Source organism: Polyergus mexicanus, unplaced genomic scaffold, assembly GCF_030449975.1.
Source record: "Polyergus mexicanus isolate NDT 795.1 unplaced genomic scaffold, iyPolMexi1.0 SCAF_1, whole genome shotgun sequence".
Taxonomy (NCBI): Eukaryota; Metazoa; Arthropoda; class Insecta; order Hymenoptera; family Formicidae; genus Polyergus; species Polyergus mexicanus.
Window position 1 is genome coordinate 3,577,707 of NW_027223321.1, and position 27,626 is coordinate 3,605,332.

Sequence of the window (27,626 nt, forward strand, 5' to 3'; positions counted from 1 at the left end):
TATAATAGTTAAAACAAAATTTTTTATGTAAATATATGATAAAGAAAAAAGAGAGAATTATCAATTCAAGTATATCATTTAAATAAATTATTTGTCATAATAATAAAAGTGAATCATCGTATTAATGTTACCATATAATTGGCATTTTAGTGCAAAAAATTAAATTATTCACATCGATTAGCTGAAACCTCTTTCCGAGATTATTCATTGAAGAATTGAGCTGGAAAAATAACGCCGCCTGAGGGAAAAAAACAAGAGAGAGAAAAAGATATATATACATAAATTTCCAATATTCATATTTTCTGTATATACATTTTATAAAATTATTTAATAATTCGTACATCTTTATGAAAAATACATGATATTACGAAATGCTCGATTGAATTCATAATATAAAAGGCTATCTCTCTCTCTCTCTCTTTTTATTGCAACATTACACATATGCAAACATCTGATAATTAATGGCTGTAATAATAAATGCAATAATAAAAATTATTCATGTCACTTCTCGTTTTTTTATCATATAAATAGACATATTTTTCGTACGTAGATATTTTTATATTCTTCCAGCCCAATTCAATTTTGCATTATATACACATACAAAAAAGCCATGCATGCTCAGTTACCTGGGAAATGTAAGTCGTTGTAGCTCGATGCAAATGGGCATCCCAGGATCACATCTCCATTCGGGCCATCCTCAGTTACGGGAAATAAGACATTCGATTGTCGCCAACACGTTCTTCCATACAATTCTCATCGAAAAACTTGACATTCGTTCCACCTTTCATAAGCGGGCGAATCGAAATGGCGTCTCGGCAGCTTTCGGCGATCTTCGGTTTCCCCCGAGATACACAACTGCCTGTTAAAAATTAAAGGCGACAATTAATATATTCTGCAATGATATATTTTTATTTATCGCTCTTAAAATAATATAAAGGGGATGTAGGTTATATTTCCATTTCGATTTCTCTTCATTGAATATAAATCGAAACTATGCATTTGAACGTATGCGCGTAGGAAAAGATATGATATATGTATACTTGTCTGTTTAATCGAGGAATAACATCTCGCTCTACTTGAGGTAAATCGATATTCGCGAGCCAAATCGCGACCTCGCAGAGACTCGGTCTCCCGTTAATGTTTAATTTAACGACGAATAAAACACGTAATAGGAAGTATACCTACACTTTTGCGCGATTTCAAGCGCGATACATTACGCGTGTGTCCCTCTCCTCGCGAACGTTGAAACTCGAGTGGCGGCGCCGAAATTCAGTTCAGTAGCCAACTTCAATTCGTATCGCTGTTCGCGATGTATCGATAACCGTTATGATGAAAAAAAAATGCTCTTTTATTATATCGATGAGCCTACAAATATTTAGAATAAGAAATCTATATTTAAATTAAACTAATAAGGGACATAGAATTATTTACATATGAAATTTTCTACCCAATATATCGAATCGATTATGTATGTATATCTGTATATCTGTATGTGTAGGAAAAAATACGTACCCGTGTTTTTAAGCGAGGAATGCAATTTCTCGCTACGTGACGTGAATCGACATCCGCAAATCAAATCGCGATCCCGTTCGTCTTTAATTTAACGGCGAATAAAACGGGAAGTGCGTTTGCGCTTTCACTTTAACACGATTTTAATCGCGATAAAGTGATAAAGCGATAAACTTCTGCGCGTCCTTCCTTCGTGACCGTTGAGACTTGAATGGCGATACTTCAGTGCCGTTTGACTATCCTCGGCTAACTTCCGGATTGAAATTCGAATTTGAATGTCAGCTAATATCATATCGTTGTTCGATGTTTACGATAAAAATGCTTTTTATTATGTTCATGCGAATTGAAATATATCGATATAATGAGAAATATATTTAATACACATACATAAAGAGATCGGCGAAATATTTTTTACTGCTCACTCTTTCGAATAAATTCTAGTATTTTAATTCGGGATATTTAGTCTCGTACGCAAATACATTTCGAGCGAAATGTCATCTTTATTATTATTTTCAAGTAATGAATACGCTGCTTTTAATGTAGATTTCGATTGGATGTATATTCGATGCACGTCGGTGAAAAAAAAAAAATACTAACCTGCTCACTTACTCTTGCGAATCGTATACATTAGCATTCTCAAATCAAACGGCAATCACCTGTAAAAAAGTTATTTCTTCTATTATTTTTAGCTTAGTTAGTAAAAAAAAAACACGAGAATTGATCGCCTGCTTCCTCGTTTAATCTCACCTCACCGAAAAGCTTAACGTCTTGCATTGTTCGCGATCGAATTTGAATGGCGCTTTTACGACTTTCGGTTACCTTCGCCATCCTTCGGCTAACGAGAGGAATACCTTGCCCGCGCGATTCAAAAGCGCCATATTGGCCGTTATTGTAATCTGACAGCTACTCTATTAAATATTTATGAAAGAGAGGAAATCTGCAATTATCGTTTAGACACGTAATTATATACTATATTACTATCAAGTTATTTTGAAAATTTCTCTAAATATTTATATTTCTTTATTTCATATATACTTTATAGAAAAAATACTGGAAAATGAACCAATATTTTTGTCATTTAATACGAAGTACGTGCAATTCCTAACGAATTTAACTGATGAATTAAAAAAATTATTTTTGCAAGAAATAAAAATTACAAAATCAATTATATAAATTTGTAGTAAAAATAACAATCTTTGATGGTTTAAAAATCTAAGATAAAATTTAAATTCAGATTCTTGCGTCGAAAAACGCGTGGAAACGATCTGTATTTCAATGATTAATAAAATGTTATTTTATGAAATTTATATATATATATATTCGCGTGACAAACATTATTAACGTTAACTTTTTTACTTTTAATTTAGCAGATTAGAACTTGAACTTCCCGCGGAAGGACCTCGTAAATACATCATGGTACATCAGCGCCGTATCGTAGATGTACGGACGCCGTGTAGACAGGACAACGCAGACGGTAAAATAATTCGTTTCTTCGTCAAAACCATTCGATATCCTTGCGAATTTTGATCTGCTTGACGCAGTAAAGTCCTGCGGACAACGCTCGGGACACGTTTGAACGTAATTTTTGTCCCTAGGAAAGCCGATGAGACATATTTTTCGTCCCATTTCGTGAATAGGATTTGCGACGGCGAAGAATGTCGCAGGAAGACGACGTTGGATTTTTGTACAAAACGATGAGTAAGTTTTGACATAATCTATAAACGATTCAATCTATCAATTGCGTGATAAGATAAGAGGAATTCGCATTATTGATTCGTTCACAAAGGACTTGAAACTACACAGTTTTGCAAATGCAAAAGATGTTTGTCGATTGTAGGTAGCAAGTAACTATGATAAAAGATCAGTAATTTATTTTTCTCACTTTGTAGCGACATTTAAATATCGAAAGTGCTGATCGCAAATTGTTTTAATTTGTCAAGTAACAAATGGTATAATTTAATAATGGACAAATCATTTTACATACAAAATTTAGACGTTTATATTAAATATTGAATATTTAAAAATATACAATATTTATATAATTTTCTCTATATAAATCTCCTCTGTAATAAGAACAGTAATTCATCAGGAATATAATAGATATTAATATAATTATAGGATACATAATTCACACACAATGCATTAATTAAATAATAATATTGTGTATATTTTATTCATAACTTTTACAGTTATTTCATGAGAGTATGATAGTATAATGATAATAATATTGAATGAATAAAAAATATATATGCATATACATTAGATAAATGATTATATTACATCTAATACAAAATATTCATATATAATTTTGTTAAAAAAAATTACATTTACAAATATAAGATATTTTTATTTGTAAAAAAATTGTATAAACATTTTATGGACAAACATTATTTTCTTTTTAGGATATATATATTTTTATTTTTTTACTTTTTTTGTATCATTATTGTACTGTCATTTACTGCTATTGTTATAACTATCATACTATCATGAAATTATAAAAGTTTATGCATCAGATATGAACAATATTAATTATCATTTGATTAATGCATATTGTTTTATGAATTACTTATTCTATAATATCAATATACATGTATTGTATTTCTCTGTACTACATTGTCTTTATTGTTCCTGTAATTTTAATGTCTATCATTATCATTATTGTAACAATCATAATTAATTCTATATCAGCAAGTGCATATGATAACAATAACCTAGTTTGTTCCTTTTGTGAATACATGATAATAACTACAACCAACTACTTTATTATTATTGTAGCTTCGTTTACTGACATATAAAATTAACCTAACATACCGGTAACGTAACCACCAGCCACCAGCGTACATCATACGTACGTATGTATGTACAAGTGACGTGCTTGATGTGTACAATATATGGGAGGCTTTTAAAATTGTATAATATTCCAGTATGTTAGGGGTTTTGTGCAAGTTTAGTAATTGATAATTCGCGCTACAGAGAAATATTCAGATTATAATCAAAGTCGGAAAAGATATTGAAAACATTATGACTAGCACATGTATGTTCAGAATTAAGTACAAACATAACCTATTATTCCTTATACATTTTTTTCCATGGAAATTTTAATCTAATACTTTGTCAGCAATAAATACTATTGCTTTTATAAACATTGTTATTTTTACATCAATATGTAGTAGCGACAAACATATGTTTCTCTATATCAAAAATATATTTGGATAAAAGAAAAATCAAATTATTCTTTACAGTTGAGAGAGATCCCAAAAAGAGAAGAGTAAAACCAGTGGAATCAGCACAGCAGTCTTTGCTCGACTTTGATCTAGGTGAAAGCTCAGATGATAGTGATTTCAGAATTGAGGATCATTGCGAAGAGTCGGATGATGATTCAGTAGATTCTAATGATGTTGGTAAAGGTAAGTTATTGTTTATGTTGTGCAGTGTTATGAAATTATCTTATGTACTAATGGCAACAGAAGAATAATATTAAAATGCACATATTGTAAGAATAAGTATTTTATGAAGATAAGAAAGTTAAGGAAATTGACTTGCATATTATAAGTCTTACACATACAATCTTTTATAAGTAATAATTTTAACAAAACATGTTTTTTATAGAAGAAGAGGAAGATGCATCTGAGGAATCCGATGATTCATTAGATGATCCATTATTGAGAGGAAAAGACAATGCTGGCTTAACTGTAGGAGATGTTATCGAACAAGCTCACCAGCAAGCTTTAAAGGGGGCTCCTCTCGATGAGAAACTAAATAAAATGCTAATTTGTTGCGGTTGCTTAGGAGACAGAAGTGATGACATAAACGAGATCGTTGAATGTGATGGTTGTGGAGTTAGTGTTCACGAAGGTCTGTTTAAAATCTAATTTAAAATATGTTTAAAATCATTTCTACACTATACAAGGTATTGAATATATAAATAAACATTAAATTTTAGGTTGCTATGGTGTATCTGATGTAGAAAGTTTCTCGAGTACTGATTCCCTATGTCAATCAGCACCTTGGTTCTGCGAAGCTTGTAGTGCAGGAATCGAAGATCCATCATGCGAGCTGTGCCCTAACAGAGGCGGAATTTTTAAAGAGACAGATGTCGGAAAATGGGTTCATTTAGTATGCGCCCTTTATGTACCTGGTGTTGCTTTCGGCGAAGTAAGTTAATCTCATATCGTGTAATGCGTGTCTCATATAATTTCATGAATTATGTATTTTAGGTTGATCGTTTGTCGAGCGTAACACTATTCGAGATGGCATACAGCAAATGGGGTGCAAAAACATGCTCTTTGTGTGAAGATTCACGTTATGCACGCACAGGCGTATGCATCGAATGTGATGCTGGAATGTGCCATACGTATTTTCACGTGACATGGTAATACTTTCAGAGAGCGCGCATCTCAATTTACATTTTTAAAGTTTATGTTATAAGTTTATAATGCAAAATATTATTTTTATAGCGCGCAGAGAGAAGGCTTATTATCCGAGGCACACAGTGAAGAAGTCGATCAAGCTGATCCATTCTATGCGCATTGCAAATTGCATTCTGATAAATCTCTTGTTCGTAGACGTAGACGTAATTGGTTAGCTTTGCAATTGCGTGCGCAATATCGACAACAGGTGTTGAAGCAGCCCAATCATTTAGATACAGACGAACAATGTAGAATTCAAAGAAAATTGGCAAAACATAGACATAAATATTTAGCTCACAAAGCGTCGCGTCCACCTCCATGGGGTAGGTTAATTTTTTTTTTGTCATACGAACATATAAATATATTTCTAATAACATATTAATTACAGTACCGACACAAAAGATGCCACGCTTATTAACTACATCTGCTTCTGCTTGCCGCCAACTGGCAAAGAAAGCCGAACTGATGGGCGTAGATACGGCCGCATTAGAAGCACAAGAATCTCAACTGGTGGCGTTAGTGGACGTTAGAAAGAAGTGGCATATCGCTCCCGCCTTTAGCGTAGAATTTATCGGCTATTATTTGGATCGCAATTTACGCGTAACGTCTATGAAGAGACGGTTACAGGAACTTCTCGACATTAATTCGCAATTATTGAACGAACAACAAAGATTGGATAGAAAATATGACGAAGTAATGAAGGATAATGAGGAGCAGATCAAAGTAAATTTGACATTAAAAGGAAAGATCGAGCTGTATCATCAAGTACTTAAGAATGCCGGATACGCGAAGCCCCTACCGTCGATCGCCGATTTAGCGAAGCCAAGGATAGCACCTACGCTTGGTAAATTGCATTGTTTGAATTTTTAAACATAATAAATACATAATGATATATATGTATTTTCTGTTCTATAGGTACAGGATTAGGCGTACCTACGGCAGCCGCTTTAAAAATGGGCGTTGGATTTCCGCTACCCATGGGTAAAGGTGCCGAAGGTATACGTGAGGGTAGAGTGTTGAGCAGTCAGGCAGCACAAGAACAAAATCACAAAAGCGAGCTTACGACTTTACGGCATCAATGCGGTATCTGTAGACGATCGACCAATCAGCATCTTCTCGCAAAGTGCGACACGTGTCACTTGCATTATCATTTATCCTGTTTGAGTCCACCTCTAGCACGAATGCCTAAGAAAACAAGACAGATGGGTTGGTGCGTACAAAGATATAAAAAAATATAATGTCTCAATTATATTAAAATTTGTCAATATTGCAATTTGCAGGCAATGCTCAGAATGCGATAAAGAGTCGTCGGGATCGGAAGTGGAACGCGTAGACACGTCAGCGCCACGCAAATTAAGGCACTGTAAGGATGATGCCAATTCGACATCTACACCACCGCAGGAAGTACAGGCAACCACGACCCCAAGCACACCTATTACGCTTAAGAATTCCGCTAGCAATATAACAAACATTATTGCTCCTGACACACATGCCACACCAAAAGTATTTATTTTAAAACTAGGAAGATTATATTTAATACATTTACATTTAATGTGTTAATATGTAATACACAAACAAATGTATCTTCACAGCTAACAATTAAACCAATAGGGCCGCAACCATCAACTATAGAACTTGCACAGACAACTGAATCAATATACAATCAACAATCTATTAATAATATCACTATAAGAGAAGGTTCACCAGAATACATGGTAGCTTCAGCAGATGGGACAGAATCTGTCTCTCAAAAAAGTGGGAAGAAGAGAAGAAGGTATACATAAAATAGTATAATAAATAATTTACTATTTACTTATATTTCAAAATATAATTTATTTAAATATTTTATTAGGGAAAAACATAAGAGATATTCTCCAGATCCAATTACTGGAGTCAAACAGAGAAAAAGAAAACATAAACGGAAAAGTTTAGACATAGAAAATCCAGAAATTCAAAGTCAACCAGAATTTCACAGAAGGATTACAATAAAAGTATTTATTTATTTTTTTATTTAATTATATTAGCTTTATAGATTCAAACATTGAACAATAAATTAAATTGCACGCAGATAAAATCAATTCCACGACCGGAAGGAGATGCAGCTTCAGAATCGAGTCCACAAATGTTCGTAGCTACTTCTACGAGTACCGAAATCACATTGCCACCACCATCACCTGTGCCACCACCAGTTGTAAATGTCCTTCCCATAAACGTGTCTGTAAATAGCAGTGGTCGGCTATCGACGGGAACTAAGAGAGGGAAAGATACGGACCTTATGACGCAATGTAATGTCTGTGATACTCCTGGTACCAACCAAAATCTCGTTATGTAAGTTTTGAAATTAACAACTCTCTATGATAGTTTAAATCTTAAAATGCTTAGAATTGCAATATGTTATTGTATGATACTTTACTATGTATTTAACCTTTTTCGCTTTAGGTGTGATGAATGTAAGAAGTGCTATCACTTTACATGCTTAGATCCTCCTGTAAAAAAGTCTCCAAAGAGAAGAGGCTATTCTTGGCACTGTGCCGACTGCGACCCTAGTGTAAGTTCATAAATTTTTACTGTTCGTAAACAATATTTTTAAAATATTAGAGATTGATGTACTTTTCATTTTGTTATACATATACATATATTAAATGCATCATATAATACATATAGAAATCTTTAATAAATAGTTGTACAAAACATTTTTTAGGTAATTTTTCTCTTTGTCTTTTTAATCGGCCTACAATATATTCTTTTTTCTTATACATATAGTTTATAGAGACAAAAAATATTAGATATGTGACAAAATATAAAGTACTTTAATCTGAAATATATATGAATAATTAATTAATTTGGCTTCGTGGTGTGTAAATCAAACAGAAACTATAGGCATCGTCTCGTGACAATGCATAAATTAATATTACAGGGAAATGGGAACAGAAAATTTTTTGTCTGATGCAAACTAAATTATATTTATTTTTATTTTCGATTTTACTTTGCAGCAGACTAAATAATACATTGAAGTATTCTGAACTATTTCGTGTCTTCCGCTTAAAATATTGTCAATGGGGATATATATATCACTCTGCTTATTAAATGTAATAAAAGAAAAAGGTTTTTGTAGTAAACATATTTCTTTTATTTCAGGCCTCTGAAACTGAGACTTAATATCAACAATTTTCTATCTGCAACTACAATTCTACGTTCAAATAAATAAGAAATAAGGCATTCAATGTCATTACTGTTTCTTTTTTGTTTTTTATTTTTCTTTTTTTTTTGTAAGATATGAAAACAAAGGAGAAATTTTGCTATAATTTAAAGAAAACCTAGTTTTACGAAAAGATCATTATTATAAACTATCATTTAAAAATGATTTATTTGAATCTTAGTTTAGTTCGCGCTACTTATTTCCTATTACTTCTTTATCGATTTTTTCGTAACGCTTTGTAGTTTTATATTGTAGTCATTCTGCGAAAAGAGATATTAAATAAATTTGTAGCAAAATATAAAAGGAATATACAAAAGAATATTGTCGGATGAGACAAGAAACCATGATATTGTTTTCATGCAAAAATATAAAATCTGAAATGAACAAGAGCAGCACTTTATAAATATTCCATGTTTAAGAAAACATTTATATATAAATAAACAACTTTTTATTCTCGTGATAAAATCAGTGCGTCAATATTACATTTTGTACATTCTAAGTTATATAAATCTTGCTATTGTAGTAAATAAAATTTTAATATTATCTGTTTCTCAATGAAATTATCATAGAGTTACAAAAGAATCTTACAGTGTCTGAGACAAAAAAGTGGCGCTGTAAATTATATTACATTACTCTGAAAAAATATCTTTTCTTTCATTTTGCCCTGCATAAATCCATTTCTAAAATCCATCGCACTCATAGGTGAATGACCTGCCATTATTACTCTTTTTACTGAGATCCAACTCGGTCCTTTACACGCCACAATTAATGCACTGCTTTTCCGATCAAATCTCACCAAACCTGGAAAGTTGTTCGTATCAATCATATACCTTTTATCCAAAAATAGTATGCAACGCCATATGTGTATGTATATCTATGTATATAATTATATTTTCAGATAAATAATTTTTTTTTCCTAGGAATAAACTGAAGGTTTAACGTTTCACAATTCTTGGAATTGATTTAGTGCTGTACTGAATCACATACAGGAATGACGATTGATCGATTACCTGGTACATCATTCTCCGCATTTGTTCCGCTAATCGGTTTCGACATCTGCTGAACATCAAATAATTTTACTGTCTTATCACCAAACTTTGTGGTTAATGGATACAATCCTAGAAGACCGCGATGCAGATCATATACATTTTTCGCAGTCATCTCATCCCACTTCACCAAAGAAATCTTTGATGTAATTTTAGGTGCTACAATATATAATTATTGAAAAATACTAATAGCAACAAATTTAATTAGTTGAAACATTGTATTTTATTACTTAGCATGACAGTAAAAGGACAAGTAAAAGACAATAAAGTTACCATATGTTATGCCTATTTTTTCCTGAGGTCTCGAAAAAGATAATATTTGTGGCAATTTTCTTATTACATCAACTAAAATATTTGCACCCATTTTTGCTAACTTGATATATAATTCTGGTAGAATTTCATCTGGATGAATATCTAATTTTTCTTGTACTATGATTTCTCCAATATCAAATCTGCAATAACATGAAAATAATAAGGAAATATATTTGCAATCAAAATGGCATAGAGTCAGTTTCAATTATGTAGTATTCATTCTTTTATCAATGAATTTTGAGCGTAGATTGCTTTCTACATTTTTTATTGATTAAAGAACTGAAAAAAAAAAATGAAATATTTATTACATTTCTATATTATGAAAAAGACTAAACTTGTATATAAATTTATCTCATATATCACATAATTTTTGGCATCCTTTATTTTTCAAGTTAAAGAATATACATTTAAAAAAAAAAGTAAGAGAAAAAGCTTACTTTTCTGGCATTATTTTCATGATTGTAATTCCTGTTTGTGTGTCTCCATTAATTAGGGAATAAATTATTGGAGCTGCTCCTCTCCAGCGTGGTAATAGACTAGCATGAACATTTAACATACCACTGTAGTAAAAAATAGATACATTAATGCATATATTACAATACAATCTGTCTATGTATGTATGTATGTGTGTTTGTTAAGATAAAACAACTTACAATGGAAAAGAATTTATAATATTTAATGGTATTAAATGGCCAAAAGAAACAACTATCCCAATATGAAAATCTTGTGGATCGTTTCCAAGAGGCCATTGCTTAACATTAATTCCTTTTTCCTCTGCATATTGTATTATAACATTCTTTTTCCCTTTATAAGCCGATACGACTTCTAATCGGCTTAGATTTTTGGTTCTGCTACATAAAAATTTTTTTAATGTTTTGCACTTTTTTTTAACAATCATAATATAAAATCAAGGAATAATTATCGATAAAGTACTAACTATTCGTTATACAAACTTTGTAAGCTTTCGAGAGCAAAGTTATCCGTTCCAAAAAATAATACATTCCATGAACCATTTGTTGGAATTGAATGCAATTTTCTTTTTCGAACATGATACATACGATTCCAAGAGGTTACCTCACGCGTTTTTCCATTACTTCTGAATATTGTGAGAAAGTACGAATATTTCATTATTACACGTGATAAAAAATTGATATTCAACATATTGTTGTATTTTTTTTACATAGAAAATTCGTGATTATTAACATTCATACTGTCGAAATGTGACATTTGCACGCACATTGATTTCGCTTTCGTTAGAGATTTTACTTTTCTTTATACTAGAGTACGAGAGGATGTTTAAAAAATGAAGAGATTTAAGATTGTTTTCATATTTGTGTAATAATAATGCAGCATTATTCCCATATATATATCGGAGATTATAAGGTATATATAAAAAATCTTTTAGAAACTTTTAATATATAAATTATACGAGTTCACGTTCTTCAAGCATAGAGAACAAATAGAGAACACATGGACGTCTATGTCCATGAGGAAATATAAATTATGTCATATTGTGGATGACCCATAGATATATAAAATACATAGATGGAACACCACTCATCTATTTTATAATTACGAATATATATAACCGAACCGAATGTATCCCAAAGAAAACGAACAAGATCGTATTTCGATGCTTGCGTTTATCTGAAAACTCTGCATGCCTCTATGTATTTTATATATCTATGCTATCAACTGTAGCTGGCTGATTAGATTTATTTTATTCTTCACATTTTTACAGACACATCTCTTTTGTTTAAAACGACAATCTTTAGAATGTTATTATATATGTAGAATATAAAGTTTTAAAATCTCATGATAGAAATTCCAGAAAATTCTTTATCCGATATAATCAATCTCTGCATTCAAATCGTACCATAATCAAATGTAAAGACTTGCAATAATAGTTTTAAATGATCAAGATTTATTTTTTATTCGTAATAATTATTATGCGAGATGTTTATAAAATGCTTAACATGATACAGAAAAATAAGTTTTATTCGACAAACTTTATATTATGTAAAACATGTACAGATGTCCTTATGATGTAAACAATGTATATGATAATATATATATGTGTGTGTTTACATAATATGTTTCCCCTTAATTTTTTTCCGTTATACTCACAGTAATAGCACGAAAATATTAACTTGATTATACGAACAGTGCTTTTGTGAACAGTTTGTTGCTTCAAAATTAAAGATTTTGTCTATTTTGCAAGAGTAAAAGACATTTTCATTTATTTTTAGTATTACTGTACAAGGATCAGCGAGAATATTAATCAATTGCAGATACTTATGTATCTTCAATTTTTTTTATGAATTGTTGCGAAAAACTTGGTAAAATCTGATAAAGTCATGGATGACCGAGTAAGAATTATAAGCAAATATTATACTGATTTCGAATATCAGTTTGCCACCAAAGTAGTGAGTATATAATACATATAAAAATATATTCTTAAAGTAAAATATAAAAAAATTTAATATCAGTATTGAAAATAAAAATCCTTAATATATCCTTAATCTATCTATACTTTTAGTAAATATGTATTTTTAGCAAGTACTAACAGCACTAATTAATTTATCCAACGGAATAAAAGATAAGGGTATTAAGAGTTTGTCAGAAAGGTAAATAAAGATTTAATATTTAGATGCAGTATGATATAGTGTGATATGATAAAAATATAAAAAATTCTATTTTTATCATTATTTTTTAATAGCTTCTCTTTTTGTATTTATACAGATTCTTTGAAACAGCAACTATAATAGAAGCAAACTTATTTTATTTTGTATCTATTTGTAAACATGTAGATGTAGTCACTGCTATTGTCGAATATTTAAATTATTATGGTGCCCAATTTACGTTTAATCAAGACTATGGTATAATATTATCCTTGCAATTGTAAAATATTGATTACATTGTTTTAATGACATTTTTATGTTTTATTTTATTCTTTTAAGTATATTTATTTTTTTAATTTGTTTTGTAGATAAGGCAGAGTATTCACATAAGGAACATTATATACCTATGTCATTAATGCTTACAGTTTTCAGTATGTGTAGGGATGAAGCAATAACTTTATTTTTGGAACGTGCTATCATGTAACTATTTATTAAAAGTTTAACTATATTTATTATATGCGATATTTAATTAATGTTTTACTTTTAATATTAAAATATTATGAATTATACACACATACACATACAAAATATATATTATGTTTACATTCTAGAGACAATTCAGCATTGATCATGAGCGAAATTTGTTTTTACTATATTAAGATTATGATAAATGACTCATCAAGTAAGGAAAATATGTTATTAATGTAATGTAAAAATGTGTTTTTTTTAAATCTTATATATTATAATTAGAATCTTTTAAATTTACACAGATCAGAGCAATGAAATGATACTTTTAGAAGATTCAGACTTATATGCGGTTATTAACTGTTTAATGATAATAGATAACTTTAATTTAAATAAAATTTGGATTCAAGAATCTATAAGACAAAAATTCTCAATATTTTCACAAAAATACCTTAATTATTTAAAGTGTTCCATTTCTACATTTCGATCACATACAGAATTACTTACACTTACAAGTACACCACCTCATGGGAGCATAATGAGCACCATATCTATATGGTCAGAGGATATTATAACTGCAAAGAACTTAGCCTCATACTTAGATGTACATCATTTAAATTATATAATATAGCATCGCCAAGAATTTATCTTGAATATTATTACAATGATATCTTTTTTTCACTATTCAGAGAGATATCCTATTCATAAATACACATATGGAATTTAATGGTGGCGTCCTGTTTGTGCCTTTTGCAAAAATAATTGACAACTTGATGGATCATGTAATTATGAATAGTATCGACAAAACAAATTCACATATACTTGATGTAACTCCATGTTATAAGCCTATAAAACCAAATTTGGAACATTACCAAAAACATCAGGAAATTTATAATTTGTTTTATGATGGCATGTGGCAAAAACCTGTGGAAGGCATGTATTGGAAACATAACGACAAAATATTTGCACATGCAACAAAGTATGAATACGCTCATTCTTTTATCTTTTTTTTTTAACTACACAATATAATTTTGTGACCTAAAAAATTTAATAAAACGCATTAAATTTGTAATTAATTTATTGTTATTGTAGCGATGATATTAGGAGATGTGTTAAATCAGCAGAGAAAGGATTCCAACTTTGGCATGCTAATTCCATTGTTTCTAGACTAGAAGTATTATCTACACTTGTAAAAACATTAGAATACAAGCGGTATGTTAAGTTAATAAAAATACATAATATATATATTTTATTTAAATATATTTCTATTTAATATATGTATCTCTTATTTTATATAATATATATATATATATATACATATAAATGTATATATGTATACTTGCGTTAGTTCAGTCTTGATAATCTTTTATTACATTTTTTTTTAGTCATTTTCTATTATCAACTTTAGTATCAAGATGTATAGAATTCGCAGGTCTTTATGAAAATTCAAATGGATATTGCACTCGAGATGAAAAATTAGAATTAATAATAACTCGTAAACCAAAAGGCATTATTATTCTTAGAGAGGAAAATGAAAATACTTTGTTTTTCCGATTGACGCAAAGTTTACTTGCTGGAAATTCTGTTATTGTGATATTTAATGAAAATTTCTGTAACATAACATCATATTTTAATATGTTTTCAATATCTAATATACCTCCTGGTGTTATTAATATGCTATCAAGTAAAAATATAACGGATTTAGAATCAAGATTATGTGGAACACAGTATTCAACTTATATAAAACAATTTTTCTCAGAAGGAAATTTAATCGAAAAATATACGAAGTCATATACACAACTTAGCTTACCCAAGCAAATTGTACATCCTCTTAAATGATTTTATATAATAATATAATCCATAAATAATTTTTCATTAAAGCATAAACGCGTAAAGCATATATATATATAATTTAACTGCGTAAAAAATGATGTTATTTTATTTCCATATTAAAATTTTAGAGAAACAATATTTCTATCATTTATTATCCAATTCTTTGACATATATAAATATGATAATAGGATAATTGTATATATACTACACAGTGTATTCTATAAATTAATATTATTAATAATAATAATATATATAAATATATTATAAATATATTTATAATATTATTAATATATATTAATTAATAATGTTAATATTATTAAAATATATTATAACTTAATAATAATTAATACTCTATAAATCAAAAAACTGTAAAAACTTTAGTTGTATATTATTTATAGATATGTTCTATTTTTTTATTCTCATATATATTAGATAGACCTATATATATATATATTATTCTCAGAATCACTATGACTATCCATTTGATAGTCACGTAACTTTATCCTGAGTTGCCAGTCTTTAATAAATTCCGTCGATGATATCCGGAATCTTATTATTAGTTATAATTCAAAGCTCTGTATACGAAATCCGCCTCGCCTACGCACATATACGATTGGTCAGATCCTATGCATCCTATGCATCCTACGCAATTCTAGACATTTTCACGCACGTATCATTAGCCGTGACTGACAGCTCGCTTGATCCGTCAGGTGATTACGATCTTTAGCTGACATTGACCTGGCGAACAAACTATTTTTTATTGACGCCCGTTCGTCGTCATATTGTCGCCGTTCGCGTTCATCATTTGATAACATTAGTCAAAAGTTAGTACAAAAGTATTGTACAATATACTTAACCTCAAAACGAACGTCTGATCATGAGATTTTCGTCGTGAATGTGCGCGTCTCGTCTCCTTTGTCGTCGAGCGATCGCATTCGTCGACAAAGAGTGCGAAAACGTTCCCTCAGGAGAGACAGATATTTTCGATTCCACGAATTCAAGAGAGACAAGAAGAAAATTGTCGAAGATATTATCTTATTGTTAATTAATGGCCAGTCGAGGAGCATACGCAATGACTAGTGGTCGCGTTTAAATGAGAGCCGCAGGCAATTTCGAAGTATGTATATCACCCGTTTTTATTATTAATGAAGAATGATTCGCTCCCAAAATTCTACGCGATTCCACCTAATTCGCGTAATTTGATAACAGTGCACAGTCGTGATATAACGCTCGGCTAATCGGTCGTGTTGATCCGCTGCACGAATACATACACGCGCCTCGTTACGTTGCTCATCGCATATTAATTGATGTAATATACTATACACGGACAGCGTGTGTTATCGAGGCATTCTCTTGTCCAGGGGGAGGGTTCGTATCTATATCCCGAGGTCATTTATGGGGGGCCATTTCATAGAAGAAAATAGCCAACAACAGGTGTTACTACGTCGTCGTTTCGTTAATTGGATGATCAAAGTGTTTTTTTCTTCGTTGCTTGAAGATAAATTTTTACAATGGCCACTCGCGAAATGCGCTATTAATGCTTTGTCTCGGGATCTTAAAGTTGTTGGAAAATGCGTCGTTATATTATATTTGCATTTGAAATTATAAAAAATTGATCATTCAAAACTTGTTTGTTTACTTCAACTATATGCTCTGTTGATATGCTATTATGAATCATGCGTAATGTGTATCACTGTTGTATGATTAAATTAAGAGCATCTTGAATTTAGTACATAAGGATTGAATAGAAATTAAAACTCTAATTCGAGTTTACGCAATAGAATATTGTTCAAGAAATAAGATGGAATATATTTGTTTTTCTAGAATAGGCTGACTATACTTTTTACAATGTACTTTTTATCTACTTTGGATACATTTGCCACAGTAGATCTGACAATTGTATAATGAATCGTTCAAGAAAAGTCTTAATTAAATATTGAAATTGATGAAAAGGTGGATTCTTAAACTGGTTCAAAATGCGACGGTGTTGTTTGAACCATCCAGTCCTATCGCGGCTTATCTTTTTGATTCTGTATGCTACATACAGTCGTGCAGATATTTTAGTATTTTCTGCAGTGGCAAGACATCAAATTGAAGAGGAGTTTCGCGATATGCCTGCCAAGTTTGGAGGTATAATACCATCGGAAGGAATTAAGGTACATCCCTTTAATTTTTTTATGATATAAATCCTATTATATATATATATATATATATATATATATATATATATACAAATTATTTTTTTTTAATGATTTTATTAGGGTATGGCAGTTTACGCCAATCCTCCCAGCGCATGCCAAAAGATACAGGCTCCACCTAATATTACTGATTACAATGGTAATTGGATAGTTTTAATACGACGTTACAACTGTAGTTTTGAGATAAAAGTACGAATGGCACAAGAAGCTGGATACGATGCTGTTATTGTACACAATGTAAACAGCAATGAATTAGGTAAATTAGATGGATACTAAATAATAGTGAACGTAAAACTGTTATCTGTATTTTTATTAATAACAAAATACATTGTAAAAAATTGATTCTAGAACCAATGTCAGCAAAGGATCCTGTAGGAATTTTGATACCGGCTGTGTTTGTTGGTGATGTTACAGGATTAATTATAAAAGAAAATTATTTATACGACCAGTTATATTTTCTATTGATCAACGATGATCTACCGTTCAATATCAATACACACTTACTCTTGCCCTTTGCTATTGTTGTTGGAATATGTTTTTTAATCATTGTTACTTTTATGGTAAGTTGTAGATGTGATATGTCAAAATCTCGTGTATAATATGTTCCTTAGCTTCAGCTTTCAGTACTGATTATTGATATATTGCGCAGATTGTTAGATGCATAAAAGATAGAAGGCGACAACGGAGGCATAGATTACCTAGTTCTAGTTTAAAAAAGATTCCTATACATAAGTATACAAAGGGTGATCCATACGAGACATGTGCTATTTGTTTAGACGATTATGTGGAAGGAGAAAAGTTACGAGTTTTACCATGCGCACATGGTACATATTTCTCAATAACGAACTACTTGATATTTCATTTTTTAAATCAAAATTTTTAATATCTTAAATATATTAAAATAATAAATTATTATTATTTCCATGTTCGCAACTTTCTAGCTTATCATTCAAAATGTATTGACCCATGGTTGACAAAAAATCGAAGGGTTTGTCCTGTTTGCAAAAGGAAGGTTTTTGCGGCTGATGAGCAGGTTGTGACCGATGAGAGTGATTCGGATGCTGATGACACAACGCCTCTCATTCGCGATGGTCATCAAGGTGCGCACCGATGTTTTTCCCTCGGAATCTAATAATTTAGACTTGTTGTAATTCATCTATATTACGAATAATTCGAAGAGAAATATTCTAGGTACACAAGGAGGAACGTTCGTGCGACAGAGAGAGAATCCTTTTAATAGAGCCAGGAGATCACAAATTAGGCAGGATACTAATAACTCTAGCGATAGTAGCTCTGATTCCGACCAGTTGTTCGCTACTACCGAAGATAATGTTTTTCCGGGGTCTAGTGAGCCAATGAATGTAGCTTGTGATTTCCTCGTATCCGATAGCCATAGTATAAATGGTGAGGTCATTAGCTGATTATACACATATTCTGTATACGCAGTTATATGAAATATGCTTAAAATCTATTATTTTTCTTCGATTTATAGGTGAACGACAGGAGTTAGAACGTTCGGGTAGCAGCACTAATCCACATACGGTAAGTTTGTACGCGGGCGCTGAAGAATTCCCCGCATCTATTGTAGAAATCGCACCATCGCGACGCGAGATCGTGACAGATCTCGCGACATCAAACCCCGATTGTCATATTGAAATTTCGCATAATACAACGGTGTTGGCCAATAGTTCGCAGAACACGAACGACGTCATTACATAATGGCCTGATGTAACTATGTGAGACTATCATTATACGTTACGTCAGTTCGTTGGAAAGTTCATTTTCTCCTTTTCCTTCGTTACGAAGGAACATTGGTACAATATGGTGCACGGCATTATAGTAGAAGCGACGTAGGATAAGAACACAGGTAATCCAAAAAAGTAGTATTTTTTAATATAGGCGAACTCTGTCATACTTTTCTCAAATAATGATATTATTATTTTGTTTTATGCCAAATATTTTTTTGCGCTAATGTTTCTAGTATTTATCTGGTGAATTATCATGAAATATATCATGTTTCCTTTCTTTTGCGACGAGTACCATATGCAATGACGTATCATGGATCAATAACTCCATATTTTATATATAACTGCGAATCTTTTTTGAGGGAAATATTTTATATATTTTAGATTAAATTTATGCGAGACATATAAAATCTTGTGTATAATGAACGATCTGTTATTTACATTTAAGAGAGATTATATGTTGTCTTATTTTGCTTTATTTCTTTTGATCCTTAATCAAAGTTGTTTCCAATAAATATGGTAAGATTGTGCTGGGCGTGCGTGCATGTATGTGCATGTGTATGTGTGTGTCTGTGTGCGTGTGCGTGTGCAAATTTCAATTTATCATTTAATAACATATTATTTTGTATATTAATTTAGCAACTATATACATATATATATGGCCTACTTGATTTTTGCGATCCACGAGATTAAATTTATTTCGCGTATTTTTCTCGTCATTTGGTTACCAAAATATAAGTATGATCTATTATATACTTATGAATAAGTGATTACGTTAATATTGTTAATGGCGTTAAGTGCGACGAAAGCGCTGGTGATACCGTAAAGGTGTAAAGTGATGAGCGCAGCTCCGTTTCTGACATCGGATCTGTAAATATTATCTATTAATATATATATATATATATAACAGTCACAGAGACCAAAAATATATAAATTCCTTTCAATGCAGGACATAGTATACTATAAACAACAAAATAAATTTTGACTTTAGACATTAACTTCATCAAGTTGAATCTTTAATGTTAAGTTTTATGAAAAATTTATATTGTTATTTAACATATATGCTAATTAACTGTATGTGAATTAACTATACTATTTTATATAAAAAAAAGGTAGATTATATATAGTACTTATTACATAAAATGGGCTATATACACAATAAGATCTGTCGATAATTATATGTAAATTTCGTTACTGTTACATAACGTCTCTTTATCCGATTTTTCATCAACGTAAACATAGAAACAAAAATTGCTACGATTTTAATGTGTAATAGTTGTATATCATTTTTAAATCAAATATGGAGAAATATCAATGCCGTCAACATTTATGGCTCAATTATTTTATCATAACGTTTTTATAGAGATTCGCTCGAAAGTTTATTCAGAGAAAGTCACAAAAACTCGTATCAAATAATATTATGTTGCTTATTTATACAGCAGACACACACATACATATATATATATGTACACGTGATTTAATCTCGAAAAGTAAAAATAATGTTGTTTAAACAAAAATTAGCTGTGAGTAGGATGTAAGGTGGCAAGATTGTAAAAAGATTTGTAAATAGCATCGGAGAGATTTCATTATATATAAGTAGTATGTGGAATATATGTTTATTTGTTTTTATAATTGCCAAGTCGAGAATATTTGCTATTATCTTTTATTGTTTAACGATAGATATATATTAATAAAAATAAAATGTATATTTTTTTATTGTATTACATATAATTTGTCCTTAGTAGGGAGATGTAGAAAGCACAGATTGCTCGTAAACGAGCATACATAGACATCGCAAAAGACTTCGTAAAAGACTTAACAAAGGAGATAGCGATGTTTAATATAATAAATTATGTCTTTCTCTTTCTCTTTTATGGAAAGTAGAAGAGGCAACTCTACGCCCATTAAAAAAGGATAGCGAGCTCCGTTAAGTAGCTCCGTTCTTTTCATTTAAATGGACATTTTTTTCTTACGATAAAAGTATAATAAAAATAGTCTATGCTTTCTATAGTCTCAGTCTCGTAAGACATGGCATACTTACCGTCCTTGCTGATAAGCGATATATCTCGATAATAGCAGAACAAAGCTAAAAAATAGACATGATATTCAAAATTTATAAATATTACAGCGATTAGAATTTGTAAAAAGAATACCTGTCAAATCATTAAATTTACCAAGCCAGCGATCTTTGTAAAAACGCTAAAAAACTGCGAATTAATACGGAAATGATCTTTCTAAAACTATAGATTTACAAATGTACGGTTCTACGTTTAAAAAATATCTATCACTTTGAAAATCAAAGATAGAAAAGCGGAAGTAGGATTTAAAAAAATAGAGTCCTACAAGTTTGAAGATCTCTAAATAGAGAAATGGTGAAAAAATCGTGAAAACCTGTCGGATTCCACGATTGACTTGTATCAAAAATCAAAATTATCACAAGTAATAGCAAGTCAATCGAGGTTTTCAAGATGGGCCGGAATAGACAGAGGGAGAAGAGTGGCAGTACCACGGTCGAGGAACAAGCACTAAGAGTGGGGCTAACACTTTACAGTCGGGGACGACGAGGCGAGTGGTCGCACGTGACGGTACAATATCGCGTCCTTGCCTCTTGTGCCTCGCCTCAAGACGTGTACACAGTAGGTAAGAGACGGCTACGCTGTTTTACACGTCCAAACTACTCGTCTACCCATCATCCCCCGACGACCGAAAGAGAAGATGGTCCTCTCCACCTTCGCTATCACAGCAACCCCGATGCGACCCTCCAAGGGCTCCCTTCCTCTATCACGTCGTGCTCTCGACACGTTGTCCTCCCTCTTTCTCCTCTACGATATCACCGGTAACTTTTGCAAGCGTACAGCATGATGGATACGTCACGCGATTAAAATTGGCGATTTAGAATCTATTAATCCATGGAACGGCGAGAGCGTATACTCTTAAATTTGTCGAGTGTAATAATTGAGTAAGAAACTGATCTCGAGAATCTATTCAGAGAGAGACTCCGCTTTTCTATCTAAAATATAATCTTGCGGATATACGACTTTCATGTATCTGATAATATGTATATATATATATATATACATATATATATATATATATATATATATATATATATATATATATATATATATGTATGTATGTATGTATGATACGAGATTATGTATCGCTTATGTCTAAGGGCGACGAATACATGTGTGTCATAATTGCTTTCGCGAGGAGCCGAAAGCTGTGTGTCAGGAAGAGGCGCTCCAAGGAAGGATGGTTGAAGGGGGTGGTTTCGGGGGTTATCCGCGGATGGACCAAGCAACGAGACGAGACGGGAAACCTGTCCGCGTGACTAACCCGTCGCTACAGCTGGTCGCGTATTATCGATTCGCGAAAATTTCTCTTTACTCATGGTCATGCGCAAATTCCATATCCACCTTGAGAATACGGGTCGCGCACGCAACGTGACCATCGACAAGATGCGATGGCGCGCCGGCGTGCACGTGTATGTATGTATGTATGTGTGTACATGTGTACACGTGCATGTCAGAACTGCACGGAAAAAGCGAGGCTCGACATCGGTGCGTGCGCAATGTGTCCCGAGGCGGAAAACGCGCTCCGCTTCTCTCTCTCTCTCTCTCTCTCTCTCTCTCTGTCAGGGGTGTAGTCCCCGAGGATGATGGCACCTTCCGTCAAATGGTTCGAGAGAGTCAAAGTTTTAAGCATATTAACACCAGAATACACTCGCGGAGACGAGCAACGTGTTCACCGATGATTCCAACTGGGATTTAAGGGTTTCTTCGCGTGTGTATGTGATCTTGTTATGAATAATTTATGATTTTGTTGATATATTGTTGTTCTGTACTTTCTTGATACGCTCGAGGGAAAACTTGTCCGTATAATAAATAATAAATATAATAATAATGAGATAAGATAATTTTCAGGAGACAAAACATGATAATGGAGAAAATGTTATTTAAATACATGTCGATATCTTTCGTCAATAATTTAATGCAGCACGAAAGAGCGAATTTAATGCTGTTTTGAAAGTTGCTTTAGTGTTGAGTGTAGAAAAGATTTTTCTTAAATGTATGTTTGATATTGATTTATTATTTATTTTTATCTGCTAAAGCCGCTGTCTCTCTCTCTCTCTCTTCCCGAAAAATTCCAAGAATGAAAAAGTTGCCTTAGAGAGTTCTCACTCTATTTACCGTTGAACGGTGATTTTATAATACGTTTGTATAATCAAAACTTTTTGGTCTAATAATTAACAATTAACAATTGTTTAAGATTACTCTTTTGAGCCACAAAATGTTACATGATTTCGTTAAAGTCACATTTAATTTAGAAAAATGTCATAAAAGATAAAGATCATTATAGATATTCACGTAAGATTCCAAACTCTTAGTTGACGGCGTGGAAGTTTTTCTGCTAATCATTTAATCGCTAATCAAATTTAATCAGCTGAGAAATCAGAGATATATTAGAAATGCGATTAAATATTGATATTATTAGGCAGGTTTATTAAGGATTAGAGACAATAAGAGACGGCACTGCGAGCGCGTTTCGGGATTTCGTTTATATCCCGACTCGTGCAACATTTTAGTATACCACTTTTTCTCCCCTTTTCTCTTTCTATCTCTCTCCATCTCTCTGCTGGTCCGGATTTTAAATAGCCGGATGGAGCAGCTATTTTCGCAAAAGGATGCACACGCAAAGACAGTTCCTCGTATGCGTGGATCTGATTTCGTTTTCTTTTAATGATAGAAGAAATTGTAAATGCAAATCCAGAATCGACAGAGTTTCAATATCTTTTTGCATTTATTCCGCTATATGCATCTGTAAATTAAAATAATTTATTTATATAAATAAATTAATGAAAGAAATGCGTAGTCACTATCCATTGTGGGAAAGACCGAGTTAACTAACATAATCAATGTTTGCAGAAAGTTGCTTCAATATATAATGAATAGGACACTTATCATTTTATGTTTGCGATAACAAGAAAGTTAATAAAGCCGTTAAATTATTGAAAGTTGCAAAGAGCTTTAAATAAAATTTCAATCATATTATTAATAGGAATAATTTGTGTCTTGATGTATTATTATTATAATATTTTTATTATTATTATGAATACTTTTTTTTTTTACAGAAATGTCCACTTTATATTACGATAAAAATGTATAATTCTAAATAGATATATATACGTAGATATATAGAAAACTAATCATCCTTGATGGAGCTTTATACATAATAGGCTCTATCGTTTTCTGTAATTCCATAGTAATTAAATATCGCAAATTCTTTTGCGAATCGCGATAATTGATGGAATTATGCTAAGAGCATCGCCATTTCGACGATGCTTCTTCGCGGATGAGCGTTATCGCGTGCGTCTCCGCAAGGATTCTGTAATCTAAGGAGTCAGTTCTAGAGCGTAAAGAGGTAGTCTCGATCGTTCGAGGATGCCACGAAGAAAGGTGGTGCATCCTACCGGTCTTCGTAATCGGAAGTCGAGCCAAGACGAATGCAAAGTCAGCCCAGGTTGCGCGTGGTCCGATCTCTTGTTCTCTCTCTCTTCTCTCCTTCTCTCACCCTCTAGGGTTCGGCTCGGCCTCTCGACCTCGTCGACGCCGATCGAAGTCGAAACGTATATAACGCGCGACGCGGCCGTGGCCGCCGCCGCCGATATATATTCGGGTCGCTCGAATCTCGGAACGAGCACAAATCCATACTGCGCCGCGCGCACAAGAGAGTCGAGGATCGTACTTGGGCCGGCTTCTCTCCTCTCTTTTTTTTTTTTTTTTTTTTCGGCGAGCACCGCGTTCGTCGGCACTGGGAGGGCGGATCGGCCAGTTGGCAGCGAGGGGAAGGCAACGAAAAAGATGAGGAAAAGAAAGGAGGTGGAAGGAAAGGGAGGGTAACCACGGAGAAGAAGACAGAGGCTAGCGAAGAACCCTCCGCGGGGGTTGAATTCGGATGTTAGGGGAAGGAGAGGGTAGAAAAGTTGGAAGGCGATCTCGTGTGTAGCGCCGTATGCGCCGAGAGTAGATTGGAGGTGGAAAAAACGGGGGAAAGGAGTGAAAGGGGTTAGCGATTCTTAGGGTATGAGAGAGATAGAAGTCGGAGAAAGAGAGAAAGAGCAAGGGGATGAAGAAAGATAGGAAAGAGGCGAGTGAAAGGGGGTGAGCGAGGAGAGTAGCGCCGAGCGGACGGAGGGGATGATGAAGAGTGCAGGATGCGAAGGGGAAGAGTCGCATGGAGAAGGGGGGATGGAAGCGCTCGAAGCCGCCGTCCCCGGATGGGGAGCGGCGCGAGAACGAAGATGGCGACTTATGCTCGATGACGTCCATCGTTGTCGTTGTCATCATCGTCGTCATTGAAATACGCAAACGAGAAATGTAAAATCCTAAATGCCAGATGATGTTGCGACGATGATCACGACGACGGAAGATCTCGTCGTCAAACGTACCCTGCTGGTACCCTTCTTTTGGAATCGCGTTATCGGAGGGGTGCAAGGACGAGAACGCAGGTGGCGCAATTTTCGCGAGGAGAAAGAATCCGCCCTGCAAATCTCTTCCCGCGAGGGCGAGAGTGATAGAGTGAGGGAAAGAGAGATGGATAAAAGGGGTTGAAATCGTGGATGAAAAGAGAGGAGATGCTGAGCACGTGCACGAGAGAGAAAGAGATATCAGGAGCAGATAAGTGAGTGAGAGAGAGAGAGAGAGAGAGAGAGAGAGAGAGAGAGAGAGAGAGAGAGAGAGTGAGAGAGAGAGAGAGATGCGGGCAGAGAACGGGATGCAGGAAGATGGAAATAGTGGGTACCAAGAGGATGATCAGGGGAGGGTGATGAAAGAAGGGAGACGGACGATGCGTGGTGCGCGCGCGCGACACGGGGAGACACGGGAAAGAGAGAGATAGAGCGAGGGCGCTCTCCCCCGAAGTTTTGCGACGAGTCTCTCCAAGAGGGATCCTCGGGTACGTCCGTGTAGTACGGGAGCTAACCGATAACGAGCTGGCGCGCAGTGCCCGATGTCGGCGCGGGTCGCGCTTTTCGCGGTGTTTCTTCTTTCCTCTTCTTCTTCGTAACGTCGTCGTATCGATACGTGCGCGCGCGCGCTCGATCGCAAAGCAAGCAAGAGTGGTGTGTTGTACATGTTGCGTGTGTGTGTGCTCTACTAGTAGCCTGGTGCGCTCACCCGCTGTGCTCCCTGTCGTCCCTTCTTCCATCGCCGGGCCCGTCTCGACGTACGACTGTCGTCGTCGTCGTAGCTGCCGTCGCTGTCGCCGCTGCCGCCGCCGTCATCGCCGTCGCCGTCGCCGTCCTTTAGAGCCGAGATACAGGGATATATAGGGGATAGGATAGAGGGGTGAAAAAAAGAGAAAGAGCACTTGCTATTATCTCGGGGGGGGGGGGGGGTAACATCCGGATACGTCGGATCCGTGTCGCCGCGCAATCCGACGCGGGTCTATCCTCCCCCGTTCGGGGGGGGGGGGGGGCGCGAACAGAGTGGATTCGCCGTAACCCTCTCGAAGCTCTCGTTCGTGTCGCGCGAACAACGTCCCTTCCTTTCACCCTCGTTCCCCCTTTCCTCATCCGCCCGCGATCGACGCACTCGATACCCGCGCGATCGTACCCGACGATCGTCGAGCGCCTCTTACATCCCAAGTGCACGATAATAAATCATTGACGTCAAAAGGTAGCGCGAGAAATTGATACCGCGAGAGGTTTGCGCGCGACGAAAGGAATAACGAATACATCAATTATCAATATATCGATACAGATCGGTAATCCCGTGGCCGATCGCGGGGACGTGGAGGAACACGCTTGCGCGTGCATAAATGGAACATTGTCTCATCCTTATCCGTGCGCGTAATGATATCATAGATGTGTTAAGGTGAGATAAAGAGAGATAGAAAAAGAAAAGGGAGTAAAGTTAGATAGATATCTTTTTGCAAACTATTACAAGGACAACGGAATCAAGGTGGAAGGAATATCAACGCGCAGGCTAAATCTTCGTAGCGTTCACCGAGGGCATTGGACTTACGCGATTCGACAAGTGGATGCGCGATTAATTCTCCGACCCGTCATCGTCGTCGCAAGTATCATCTACTACGATCATCCGTCCGGAGCATTATTTTCTGGTGGCTCGTGCCGCCGTTTATCGCCGAGAGAGGAGAGTGGAATCGTCGGGCGCGCCGCGACAAGGCTGCACACACGGGGGTGACAATGCGCCGATGCGACGACGGTGGTGCCAGCATCAGCAGTATCAGCAGCAGGGTTCCGAGTATCACGGAGTGGCCTCCAGC

At 34.0% G+C, this 27,626-nt stretch overlaps 4 protein-coding genes across 12 annotated transcripts; 3 read left to right on the forward strand and 1 right to left on the reverse strand.

Annotated features, from left to right (window-relative positions):
• Positions 1 to 2,940: 2,940 nt before the first annotated feature.
• Positions 2,941 to 10,426, forward strand: LOC138931977 (PHD finger protein 14). 4 transcript variants are annotated; one of them, XM_070293375.1, is made up of 15 exons: positions 2,941 to 2,983; positions 3,105 to 3,207; positions 4,752 to 4,916; positions 5,119 to 5,364; positions 5,453 to 5,664; positions 5,727 to 5,881; positions 5,967 to 6,241; positions 6,307 to 6,762; positions 6,834 to 7,128; positions 7,199 to 7,421; positions 7,511 to 7,692; positions 7,771 to 7,909; positions 7,987 to 8,246; positions 8,358 to 8,466; positions 9,057 to 10,012. In XM_070293375.1, exons 2-15 carry the CDS (start codon positions 3,165 to 3,167, stop codon positions 9,075 to 9,077), a joined length of 2,781 nt encoding a protein of 926 aa, XP_070149476.1. In that variant the 5' UTR covers positions 2,941 to 2,983; positions 3,105 to 3,164; the 3' UTR covers positions 9,078 to 10,012. The 4 variants fall into 4 exon arrangements, with proteins under 4 accessions (XP_070149476.1, XP_070149497.1, XP_070149486.1 ...); XM_070293396.1 differs by lacking the exon at positions 9,057 to 10,012 and adding an exon at positions 10,038 to 10,426 and having other exon boundaries at positions 2,960 to 3,207; XM_070293385.1 differs by having other exon boundaries at positions 2,960 to 3,207; positions 5,122 to 5,364.
• On the reverse strand, positions 9,473 to 26,551 carry LOC138931998 (methionyl-tRNA formyltransferase, mitochondrial). Of its 5 annotated transcripts, none has more exons than XM_070293450.1 (7): positions 11,413 to 11,882; positions 11,129 to 11,326; positions 10,913 to 11,035; positions 10,437 to 10,615; positions 10,128 to 10,322; positions 9,706 to 9,918; positions 9,473 to 9,491 (listed from the first exon to the last, which is right to left on the reverse strand). In XM_070293450.1, the coding sequence occupies exons 1-6, from the start codon at positions 11,634 to 11,636 to the stop codon at positions 9,737 to 9,739; spliced, it is 1,101 nt and encodes a 366-aa protein (XP_070149551.1). In that variant the 5' UTR covers positions 11,637 to 11,882; the 3' UTR covers positions 9,473 to 9,491; positions 9,706 to 9,736. The 5 variants fall into 5 exon arrangements, with proteins under 5 accessions (XP_070149551.1, XP_070149575.1, XP_070149559.1 ...); XM_070293474.1 differs by lacking the exon at positions 9,473 to 9,491 and adding an exon at positions 26,516 to 26,551 and having other exon boundaries at positions 9,553 to 9,918; positions 11,413 to 11,571; XM_070293458.1 differs by lacking the exon at positions 9,473 to 9,491 and having other exon boundaries at positions 9,553 to 9,918; positions 11,413 to 11,571; positions 11,713 to 11,881.
• Positions 14,100 to 15,400, forward strand: LOC138937262 (uncharacterized). The gene is made up of 4 exons (XM_070303323.1): positions 14,100 to 14,165; positions 14,251 to 14,540; positions 14,654 to 14,770; positions 14,947 to 15,400. The coding sequence occupies exons 1-4, from the start codon at positions 14,100 to 14,102 to the stop codon at positions 15,398 to 15,400; spliced, it is 927 nt and encodes a 308-aa protein (XP_070159424.1).
• Positions 15,928 to 19,804, forward strand: LOC138931968 (E3 ubiquitin-protein ligase RNF13). 2 transcript variants are annotated; one of them, XM_070293337.1, is made up of 8 exons: positions 15,928 to 16,511; positions 17,219 to 17,550; positions 17,656 to 17,848; positions 17,941 to 18,152; positions 18,242 to 18,416; positions 18,534 to 18,692; positions 18,784 to 18,996; positions 19,085 to 19,804. In XM_070293337.1, exons 2-8 carry the CDS (start codon positions 17,371 to 17,373, stop codon positions 19,309 to 19,311), a joined length of 1,359 nt encoding a protein of 452 aa, XP_070149438.1. In that variant the 5' UTR covers positions 15,928 to 16,511; positions 17,219 to 17,370; the 3' UTR covers positions 19,312 to 19,804. The 2 variants fall into 2 exon arrangements, with proteins under 2 accessions (XP_070149438.1, XP_070149447.1); XM_070293346.1 differs by having other exon boundaries at positions 17,348 to 17,550.
• Positions 26,552 to 27,626: the final 1,075 nt, after the last annotated feature.